This window comes from Cynoglossus semilaevis, chromosome 14 (genome assembly GCF_000523025.1).
Source record: "Cynoglossus semilaevis isolate Cse_v1.0 chromosome 14, Cse_v1.0, whole genome shotgun sequence".
Classification (NCBI taxonomy): domain Eukaryota; kingdom Metazoa; phylum Chordata; class Actinopteri; order Pleuronectiformes; family Cynoglossidae; genus Cynoglossus; species Cynoglossus semilaevis.
The window spans coordinates 9,716,406-9,727,390 of record NC_024320.1 but is presented as its reverse complement, the minus strand read 5'-3'; the positions used below and the strand labels follow the sequence as shown (position 1 = coordinate 9,727,390).

General features: G+C 38.0%; 2 protein-coding genes across 3 annotated transcripts in view; one reads left to right on the top strand and one right to left on the bottom strand.

Moving 5' to 3' along the window:
• The window catches only part of desmb (desmin b), a 16,870-nt gene extending 15,675 nt beyond the window's left edge, over positions 1-1,195 (bottom strand). The window contains exon 1 of the mRNA XM_008324988.3: positions 107-1,195. Within this exon, the coding sequence (XP_008323210.1) occupies positions 107-681 (575 nt within the window). The 5' untranslated portion in view covers positions 682-1,195. The remainder of the gene's footprint in view (positions 1-106) is intronic.
• Positions 1,196-3,725: 2,530 nt separating this feature from the next.
• dnpep (aspartyl aminopeptidase) lies at positions 3,726-10,641 on the top strand. 2 transcript variants are annotated; one of them, XM_017038703.2, is made up of 16 exons: positions 3,750-3,881; positions 3,967-4,047; positions 4,292-4,382; positions 5,393-5,481; positions 5,584-5,697; positions 6,011-6,136; positions 6,223-6,347; positions 6,582-6,666; positions 6,877-6,984; positions 7,676-7,753; positions 7,899-7,979; positions 8,064-8,224; positions 8,638-8,677; positions 8,837-8,938; positions 9,227-9,394; positions 10,470-10,641. In XM_017038703.2, exons 3-16 carry the CDS (start codon positions 4,301-4,303, stop codon positions 10,536-10,538), a joined length of 1,428 nt encoding a protein of 475 aa, XP_016894192.1. In that variant the 5' UTR covers positions 3,750-3,881; positions 3,967-4,047; positions 4,292-4,300; the 3' UTR covers positions 10,539-10,641. The 2 variants fall into 2 exon arrangements, with proteins under 2 accessions (XP_008323212.1, XP_016894192.1); XM_008324990.3 differs by lacking the exon at positions 3,967-4,047 and having other exon boundaries at positions 3,726-3,881.
• Positions 10,642-10,985: the final 344 nt, after the last annotated feature.

The following is a 10,985-nucleotide window of genomic DNA, read 5'->3' as shown; positions in this document are numbered from 1 at the left end:
ATATATATAACACAAATATATACATATATATATATATATATATATATATACATATACATAAAAGCCTCAATGTTAGGGTTAGGGATTTAAATGTTGCTCATTTCACCTGAGTTTGAGTTTGTCCAGGTCATCCACCAGGTTGTCCCTCTCCACCTCCACACGTGATCTCTGATTGGTCAGAATCTCCACCTGCCTCCTCAGTTCGTTCATCTCCTCTTCATACAAGTCAGCGATGCGGGTAGGCTCCCGGCCTCTGAGACGCTCTACCTCCACAGTCAGTGCCTGGTTCTGCTGCTCCAGGAAGCGCACTTTCTCAATGTAGCTGGCAAAGCGGTCATTCAGGTGTTGCAGCTCTGCCTTTTCATTTGTTCTGGTGGTGAGGAACTCCTGGTTTAGGGCATCAGCCAGGCCGAAGTCCAGGGTTTCACCCATGCCTGCATAGGAGCGTGAGACAGAGGCCCTTGGAGTTGTCTGTGGACCTCCATAGTAGCTGGAGGACACACGGTACGCTGGTGCAGCCCTGGTGCGAGTCACCTCGTATACTCTAGAGGTGACATGTCCTCCGCTGCCACCACTGTGGCCCAACATTGAACGATTGAGAGAGGGTGAGGCGTATGTGCCTTGGCCGAAGGTACGGCGGTAGGAGGAGGCGCTCTGAGCAGAGGAGCTGTAGGAGGCCATGTTGGAGGACACAGAGAACCTGTTGGGGGTTGCAGCAGAGCACTAAAGCGGAGGACACTGCCCCAGACTATTTGTAGTTACCCCCTCCCTTACTTTTTAGCCTTACCCCTCGCTCCCTGCATCCCTCTGTCTGCCCCCCCTCCCCCCGAACATCTTTTGCCTATTTACAAACCTTCCTTTTTTTCAAAGGTAAAACCACCTGTTTTTTCTCATTAAAGCGAAAAACAAACAGATCAAACCCTGACCTCAGAAACTTTAAATATAAGGAGAAAGTTCAACAATTGTTTTAAATTTTTGGCTAAAATTCAACCCAATCACGGGTTAGCTTATTGTTTAATTAACTATTAGCTAAAGTAAACCTTAACCTCATTGCATTTTTTGCATTATTTTAGTTTAGATTTTTAACCAATGTCTACAAAATGTCACATGATGGTTAAGTCTGTTTGAATCTTAATAAACGCAAGTAGATTTAACAAAATTTTCTTAACAAGTTCATGTTATTTTATAAATTATTAACTGTGCCTTAATCCACCTAAGTCACAACCACAGGGGTGACAAAAAGACCTAGATTAATGTACTTCAATTTTTCATCATAATCTTTTCTTTTACCATCATGATGTCATGACATAACAATGTGAAGATGCAACAAAACTGTGTGTCATCCTCACATGGTGAAGCAGTGCAGATTGTTCATAACTGTGCCTGAGAGTTGGAGCAGGGGGTTGGTTTGACTAACCTGCCTTAAAAAGGAAAACTATCCCATCGTGAGGGACTGTAAGGTACAACATGCGTATACAGATGTTTCCTGAGCTGGAAAAAGATCAGACACCCAAACTTTTCAAACGTTATTTTAATAGAAATGTAACTTGTGACAAGATAACGTGTAGATATAATACATATAATAAATACGTAATACTTTTAAAGAGAATACATTTTTTTAATTAACTAAAATAAAAAAGTAAACGTAAATGGTCAAAAGAAAGCTGATATTGGCCAAATTGCATATAGCAGTTAGCCTAGAATTAACAAGTCAGAGTGGAAAAACTTTATTTCAGTCAAGATGCAATTTCAGTCATACAATTCTATGGATAAGTAGGGATGTGTTTGGTTGAACCCATTGATAACAAAAATATAACAAATATATTTTTACAAAACTGCAAAAGATAATAATGCTAAGTAATAGAAAATGTTAGTTTGCCAAAACTATCTTTAATAAATAATAATAATAACAGGAAAAATCTCAAAATACATCTAACATTCTGGACATAATAAGTATAGTTTGGAGTTGATAACAATTGGGTTATCAACAAAAGAAAACATATAGTTAGAATTCATTTTAAGATTAGTTTCCTGATACCCTAAGCCAAAATCCCAGAATGCCAGAGTTAGGTAAATGATCTCATGGCCAACGTATGTTCAACCCGTTGCTCTGTGCTGCAGCCTGTTACTTCCATGTCTATTAATGTGCTGTGTTTTAAATGTTGTCATCCCTCTGCTTTTCCTCAGAAGCCCAGGATATGAGAACAGACATCTAAAATAAACTCCTCTCCATTCTTTGCCGCCTCGTCCTCCTCCTCCCCCTTCTTCTAATCACACGTCCCTCTTTCTTTCTCTATTTGTCATTTGTTGCTCCACATGTTAACTCCTTCATCTGTAGCATTAATGGCTATATAAGGCTTTGCGGTTAACTCATAGGTGGTGATGGGTAAATATACAGCGCTGCATCACATAATACCTAATGTTAATTTGTTGGGATAATTTTTGCTCGAAATCGACAAGATAGCTAAATAATAATAATCTTCACGATTTGTCAACCAATAAAAAAATCAATTAGAGCGTATTTAGGCTCATATAATACGGCGGAAGAGCTACGATAATAAGAGCCAATCAGAAGTAATTACGTTACGTTGAAGGCGGGGCAAGTAAGAGTGAAGCCAATGGTAGAGAAACTGTCTGCGAGAAAATGGTGGAGGGAACAAGGCAGAGCAGTGTACTAACGGCTGACGGGAAAACGTTAATTCTGGAATCAAATCCATACCTAATGTTGTCAGAGTTTCAAATTATAGGGATGAGACTACGGGCACATTACACGTTTTGTAAGCGTGAAATCCAAACCCATTGTTAGCCGTCGAGGAAAATAATCGCTCGAAAACAACAAAAACAAACGTTGAAGCGCCATCTACTGAGCAAACAGAAAAACAAAAAGTCACAACTTACTGCATTAGCAAATCTATTACCTGGGATGTAATAATGGGGTGTTTGACTGTCTTTCAGAGTTTTAATGTAATTGGGGTAAAAAGGTTTCTCATGACCAACTGCACAGTACAATATACAATAATAACCTATTATAAATTTATTTAATTATTAATGCATTTTTGCCTTGTTTTTTGGTCCGTTCTATTTGAGGAGGGATCAATACAGTTCCTACATGGGCTGATAATAATAATAATACATATTATTAGTATTGTTTTTAGTATTATTATTATTATCATAAACACCACTAAACCTGCATATATGAAATACTTCACTCAGGTGACAACTGTGGGTCAGTGAATTTAGAGAATGCAGTGCCATCTCAGCAGAATGTTCCAGCAACTCTTTAAAATGTATTAAACCACCCAAGAGATCAAGGAGGACACTAATACAGAATGTCGTGGCCTAACGGAAAACTATTTCACCAAACTAGAGGATGCTGTTTTTGTTTTCAGGATGGAAGCAGTTGGTGAGAGGCTGACATCCTCAAAGAAAACCAAAGTAAGCAAATACTATGAGAAGTATTACAAAACAAAAATGGACCAATAGCAGCCTAAAGACGTCTATTAAGCACTTGACAAAACAAATGGATCGGAGTAGCAAACTTTATTGTGATGGTCCTCTCGTTTTTTAACGCATTGTACGTATGGGAATTAACAAATATTTAAATAGTCAAGCCTATTATCCCTTTAACTGGTCCGTTTATTGAGTCTTTTCACAAACCAATAAAGCGCAAAAAAATACTGTAAAAGTCCTCTTTAGGGTAAAAACAAAAACGTTGTAGTTCACCTACTGGCGCTTTGGTGTCGCTGCTGTACCGTGTCTACAAACAGTCAACACTCCTGTCTGCAGCTTCTGTCCCTGCACTTGTCCCTGTGTTACAGTAGTTAATCTTTTCCTAACGTTAGGCGGCTGAAGTTAGGACTTTGAAGAAGCCATTAATGCAGGTAAGTGTCATAAAATAGTTTGATAGGGTTGTCACTCCAGTATATGCAGGTGCGCTTTACTTAGAGCTGCATTGACTTTGGCCAGCGGCAGAAGAACAGCAGTGCAGAAGAAGAGAAGGCAAGAAGCTAGCTCAAGCTAAAATCTGCGCACCGTTTGCCGGACAATGTAAGCACTAATGTGAGATTCAAGTTATGAAAGTAGATGGCTTCCGTTTTTAAACACTGGTTTTGTTGTCATATTTGTGTTATGACTTTGTCCTCCCTTGAGTAATTAGGTTAAGTAATCAAAGATAGTATTTTACATCAGTCCGAAGTTGGAACCAGTCGCCGGTACCGGTCATCAACAAGAGTCTCCAGCTCTGCTGTCTCATTCTTGAATATAATTTGAAATATTGTTTGGTATTTTTCAGAGTTTGGTCATGAAGAGTTCCAAGGACACCGTCCAGGCCGCTGCTAAAGAGTTTCTACAGTTTGTTAACAAAGGAGCGTCTCCGTATCACGGTAAAAAGAAAGACAAATTGCGTTCTCCTTCTAATTTAATGCTCAGGCCTTTTCATAACAAGAAACATTAACATACATGTCAATCCAATCTTTTCTAATAACATTTTTTGCTAAAACATTTTTATGTATCTCACACGTAGGTCACGCATTAATGCAAGTGATCACTTTACAATTGACATATTGTACTTTGTGCTTGTTTATCTATTTATTTACTTATTTATAGTAGATTTAAGTAATCCTTATTTGGATATAGATTGATATATTTATGGTTGCTATTTGCTTCAAATGATATTAACTAAAAGTTTAGCCGACTAGTTTAACATCACCATAGAATTATATTGACCTTAAGTGCAGAAATGCAGCATTACGTGTATCTTAGCTTTAAAAACTGTAAATAATTATCTTTAGTCAGTTGCAACTGGACTTATGATGTAGTTAAGACCTCTGACTCAGCTATTTTGCCACATAATATTATTTACAGTTTTGCCGTTTTTAAAGATGATCTGTCAAAAAAAAGTGATAACAAACATAATATTTATAAAATGATAATCCACAAATTAGATCAAATGTAGGTTATGTTGTATCAAAATAGACACCACACCTGATGTGGTTTGGAGTTTGACCAAAGGATGAACTTGTGTCAGCATTTAAAATATGCCCAATGTAAAGTTATCAGTTATGCAGGTTACCTTCGGATAAGATAAAACTTCTGCCTGTGTAATACTTTGTTACATCTTCTTCCGTTGCGTTCTGACCTTTAGACCTTTAGTTACTCTGTTCCAACTAATGAAGACAAGTATACAACTGTAAACAGAGTGAACTGAGTAGTCAAGAAAAATGTTGACATCCTCTAATGTCTTTTAATGCCAAAGAGCCAGACTACAGCTTAATCTCATCTTAAGTGAAAAATCACTCTCACTGCCAGGAAACCTAAAAAACACCAATGATGTGGTCAAGGGACATAAATACAAAGGTGTAGCATTAGTTTTTCTCTTTTTCTCTCCATGCAGTGGTTGATGAGTGCAGACGGCGTCTGCGAGAGGCAGGATTTATTGAGCTGAATGAGACGGAGCAGTGGGACATCAAACCAGCCAGTAAAGTGAGTTGTCTGTGACGTTTGACTAGAGCCTTTAAAAATGCGTGCTTTGTAGGTCTTTTGTATGCAATATATGTAATACTGTATGTTAATCCACCTCTGCAGTACTTTGTGACCAGAAACTTCTCCAGCCTCATAGCCTTTGCTGTGGGTGGAAAGTATCTTCCAGGAAATGGGTTTTCCATGATTGGAGCACACACAGACAGTCCCTGTCTGAAGGTAAGAGCTCATATTTATATACATATATATACATATATATACATATATATATACATATATATATACATATATATATACACATATATATACACACACACACACACATACTGTCATAGTGATGCTACCTACTGGTACAAAGATATGTTGAAATTTAGGCATTTTGTGATGCTCAAAGTTGCATTTTGTTTCTTAATCATTTAAAAAACAATGTACTTAGTGCTTATTAGCCCTTTAAAGATAATGAAATGAACATTTAGTGAAATATAATTAGGTGGTTGGCTGAACGAACTGTATTTATTTTAACATATTTCAGGTAAAGACAAGATCTAAGAGAACAAAGCAGGGCTGTCTGCAGGTCGGAGTAGAGTGCTACGGTGGAGGCATCTGGAACACCTGGTTTGACCGTGACCTGACCGTTGCTGGCCGCGTTATAGTCAAGGTAGATGAATGTTACAGTATCAGTGCAGTGTTAATTAATTTTAAAATTGTTAATTCACACCATAATCCCCTGATGCTCTTCTCCAGAGTGATGACAAACTGCTCCAGCGCCTGGTTCACATCTCCAGGCCTGTGCTCAGGATCCCTCACCTGGCCATTCACCTGCAGAGGGACATCAATGACTCCTTTGGACCCAACAAGGAGAACCACCTGTCAGTACACTCTCCTAACTTAACTAACCTTTTGTCTAATTAGAGCTATCTGTTGGGTTTTTTTAATTAAAAAAAAATCTCCTGCTACTTTTTTATAAGCATTGCTATTTACACAACCTATTTCATAGTGTTTAGGTATTATCTTGTTAAATAAATAGCCATCAAATTCTATTTTTTGCAGTGACCTGTGCAAGTGAGTTAGTCTCTCTGTGTGTATATCTGTCTCTATGTCAGAGTGCCCATTATTGCGACTGCTGTCCAGGAGGAGTTGCAGACTGGCTGTGCTTCATCTGGAGATGCATCATGTGCTGCTAATCCGGTAAAACCAACAGTCAAATCAACTCGCCTTGCCAACCCTTATCACTCTGCCTCATTTCTTTAAAGCAAGGGAGACCTTATAAAAATATTTTCAGCATGTTTAAATAAATGTAATGTAATGATTTTTAGGAAAGTGAAAATGCAAATGAAATAACTAAACTGTTGCTCAGCGAGAGTGAAAATGATGATTTGTATTATTATTCCTCCTCAGGCAGAAAAACACCACCCAGCACTGGTGAAGCTGCTGTGTACAGAGCTTGGCGTGGAGCCAGACGCCCTGCTGGACTTTGAGCTCTGCCTGGCTGACACTCAACCTGCGGTGAGTCTCTGAGTCAACCTTTGACTTTTATCATTTACTGCTGTCTTTGTGCAATTTTGCACATGGATGAAGAAAAACTTTCTGAAAACAACATAGCCATTTAAAACTGGTTGGGTTTTGAATTGCTATTAATTACTTTTTAATGGAAAACATGTTATTGATGTTGGTAGTTGAATTTTTAATAGGAACCAAAAACAAATCCATAATTCCATACAGGTACTATTCTGATAGGTTCCTCTAGTAGCAAGATAACTTGTTAGTTGTTTTGTTTTGAAGATTGTGTTAAAGGTTAAATCAGCAAAGATTGTTTGGCTTGTTTTGCAAGACAGTGAGGACGGCTGCTTTTTAGTCTAGATATGACTCCCTTTTCAAAATGTCTGGCAAATAATGAAGAGGAGAATCAGACAACTGTGAACTCAGAATGTTCAGGAGCTCAAGCAAAAGACTGACTTGAAGTTAATATCTTCAGCTTCCAAGCAATAAAGCAGGCAGCAGAAGAAGAATATAGAGATGGATGATTGATAGTTGAGTAGTAAGTAAGAATTTCTGCAAAATAATAAACAGACAAGAAGATTATACAAAAATCATTTTAATTGGTTATTTTGTTTTATTTCATAATGTATTTACCCAGTCGTTGCCAATGTAATGTTTTCTACTCTGTTATTTGTTTTTGTTGCAATGTTTTTCACAGGCTCTGGGAGGCGTGTACGAGGAGTTTATCTACTCACCTCGTCTGGACAATCTGCACAGCTGCTTCTGTGCTCTTAAGGTCAGAGTCTGAGCAGAACAACCCAGACTATAAATATATTTTAATGATATTTATAATTATTAGGATCACCTTTAGGTAAAATGAGCTTACAAGTGTTCACAGAAGTGTAAATAGATGTTTGTCTCTGTGTTTTGTTTCCTCTCAGGGTCTATTGGAGTCATGTTCTGGAGACACTCTGATGACAGACACCAACATCCGCATGATTACTCTGTACGACAATGAAGAGGTGTGAAGATTAACTCTTTAAATTTTGTTCAGATTTTCTTTTTCATTTTAGCAAGTGTTTATGCTGTGTGTGTGTTGCCTGTAGGTGGGGTCAGAGAGCGCTCAGGGCGCTCAGTCCAACCTTACTGAGCTTATTCTCAGCCGCCTCGCCGCCTCCTCCTCCAACCTCACTGCGTTCCAGCAGGCGATGCCGTGTTCCTTCATGATAAGTGCTGACATGGCGCACGCGGTGCATCCCAACTACCAGTCAGTATCAGCAAAATGACAACATCTAGTTATGAATGATATTTGTACTTGAATATAATGGTAATTTTATACATCTGTTTGTATGTTTCAAATTTAGAATAATGTTGTAATTTCAACCCAGAAGCTAAAAAGAAGTGATGCAAAAATAAGTTAAAGATTACTTTACTCAAGAAGTAGCTGATAATTGGTGAAAAGTAGGAACTGACAAAGATTGAAAGATAAAGAAGGTAAGGCCAGAAATACCAAATGGTTATCAGTTTTTATAAACACGTAATTAACAAATATGTAAAAAGTTGGTCAGTAATTACAGGAATAGCTTCAATTTGTATTTTAAAAAAATACAGCTAGCTAAAAACTAGTTTTGATAAAAGATAGCAGAGAAAAAAACATGAACTTAATATTTTATTTTCCAGAGAGAAGCATGAAGAAAACCACCGACCTGCATTTCACAAGGTAAAAACAAACCTGTTAGTTTATTCAACAATCAACTAAGAAATCTTGACATTAAAATTCACAGCCATGTGACACTAGATGGCATTTGCTTTCTTGAGTTGTACTGTACATTTTTCACGTTTGCATTTGTTAGAATAAACTTTTTTTTTTTTTTTTTAGGGCCCAGTGATCAAGTTTAACTGTAATCAGCGCTATGCCACAACAGCCGTCACTGCTTCTGTTGTGAGGGAGATAGCCAGCCAAGTTGGTGTCCCTCTCCAGGTACAGTGTTTTGATGTGTCATGTGTCATTGTGTAGAAAAGTGTTGTAACAAATTACTGTAAGAAAACAATGCACTGCAAACATGTTTTCACGTTGGAATATGTGCTTAAGGAAGACTTCTGTTATAACACTGCATAATCTAAAATTTGCAACATGTTTTTCACGAATTTGATGCAGTGGTTTTGGTTGGCGTTACAAAGCCATTCACTGGTACCACTTAGTGGTCACCAGAAGACAATTTCTGGAAAATGAAAACAGTGTTTTTTACTCAGTCTCTTCCACTTTCAGGACGTAATGGTCCGTAATGACAGCCCTTGTGGAACCACTATTGGACCCATTCTGGCTGCCCGCCTGGGAATACCAGTGGTGGATATTGGGGGACCTCAGCTGTCCATGCACTCCATCAGAGAGATGTGCTGCACCTCCAGTGTCCTACAGAGCATCACACTGTTCAAGGTAGCCTCCTTTATAGAAAACAGAACCACCTTTCTCCAGGCGGTAATCCTTCAAGACAACTAATCTAGTGTGAATATCAACTGCTAATATAATAGTAACAGTCACCAGCAGGTGAAGATGATTTCATAAAATAAGAAGGTAGAGTCTTTGGCGAGTTAAGAGTGTCATCAAATCCACTCCACACTAGTGAGCCCCCTGGTGGACAGAGCCATGTCTCTTTTTTGGCTTACACTTGGCTGAGCTCAGTGGGCGAAGGCCCAGCCACTGTGTTCACTTGTGGGCTCCATACCCAGTTAGACTCCATTGTCCTTCAGGGTTGGTACTATGGTCTTTGATCTGTAGTCTAATCAGATGTCTTATTAGATTAGGCTTTGTCTACGAGTCGATTTCTTGGCCAGTTTTGATTTTCCTCAAAAGATAGCATATACAGAAGATAACGTGTTCTTCATCTCAAGTCTTTATTCTCATAAGCTCAGTTCAACAACTTTCTGAATAAATGGCCTGGAATGAGGTACTAAATTAAAAATGGTTCCTGTGTACCCAACACTCTGACAGATAAAAAGTTGTCTATTATGTTGTTTACTATATACATATAGTAAACTGCAATCTGTCTCTATTCACTGAGTGGATAAACTCAGCAAGGACATTCAACAAATGTTAGGTGTCCAAAAGTCGTTATAAAACAAATTGCTCATTTAGGGTTAGCCTCCCTGTAAAAGCCCTGTTTGCGTCTTTGGGTGTTACACCTATTACAAATACTGAGCTCTGTCTAAATATAAAGTACTACCAAGCTAATAGTATGTTGGCTCCAGCTTGTGATTGTGAGCTTCCGCTCCTTTTCTCCATCACAAAACGCAGGTACATAATGATCAGCTGCAAACTTCATGTTGCTGGATTTCTAATTAGTACATGTACATATATTTACAGCTGGACTGTAGGCCGACTGGTCAAGTATTTTTAGTACTTATGCCCCACAAAACCACCACTTTGTCCATATTGTTGTATTATCTTCTATTCTGCCATACGTATAATATTTAGAAAATATATAATTTTACACCTCTGCTTTCTATTGCAGGGTTTCTTCGAGATCTTCCCCTCCCTGAGGAAGTCACTGATTGTGGATTGTGGATCCAGATTACAATGAAATGAATGACCATGGGGTGGTTTTTTTACCATGTTGATGCCAAAAGATTATCTTTTTCAACCCCCATATCACTTAATAAAACTTACACTTCCTACTCTTTTAATCGCTCTGATTTAATTTTTAATAATTTATATAATACTATTATGAAGATGGAAGAATGTGGTTCGCACTGCAGGTGTTGAAGACTCAAGTTTAAATGCACCTGGATTTTTCATAAATCGGAAGAAGAGTCAAATATACTGTACTGCTCTGCCAAACATCTGGACAGGGTTTTAACAAAATAAGAGACCTTGGATTCATGTGGCCTACCGTGTCATTCAGGATGTGCCACAAATACACACCGTTATAGTCATTTTTGATGTTTCTCACTCATTACCTTGAGGAAATAAAAATGATTTATCAATTTGAAATTATCATAACATTGCATAATAGTAGTCTGACGTTTCC

Bases quoted from the DNA above. Each gene is read 5' to 3' on its own strand.
- dnpep (XM_008324990.3), top strand. The intron at 6,667-6,876 runs GTAAAACCAACA...ATTCCTCCTCAG, and splicing joins CATCATGTGCTGCTAATCCG to GCAGAAAAACACCACCCAGC. The intron at 8,225-8,637 runs GTCAGTATCAGC...TTTATTTTCCAG, and splicing joins GCGGTGCATCCCAACTACCA to AGAGAAGCATGAAGAAAACC.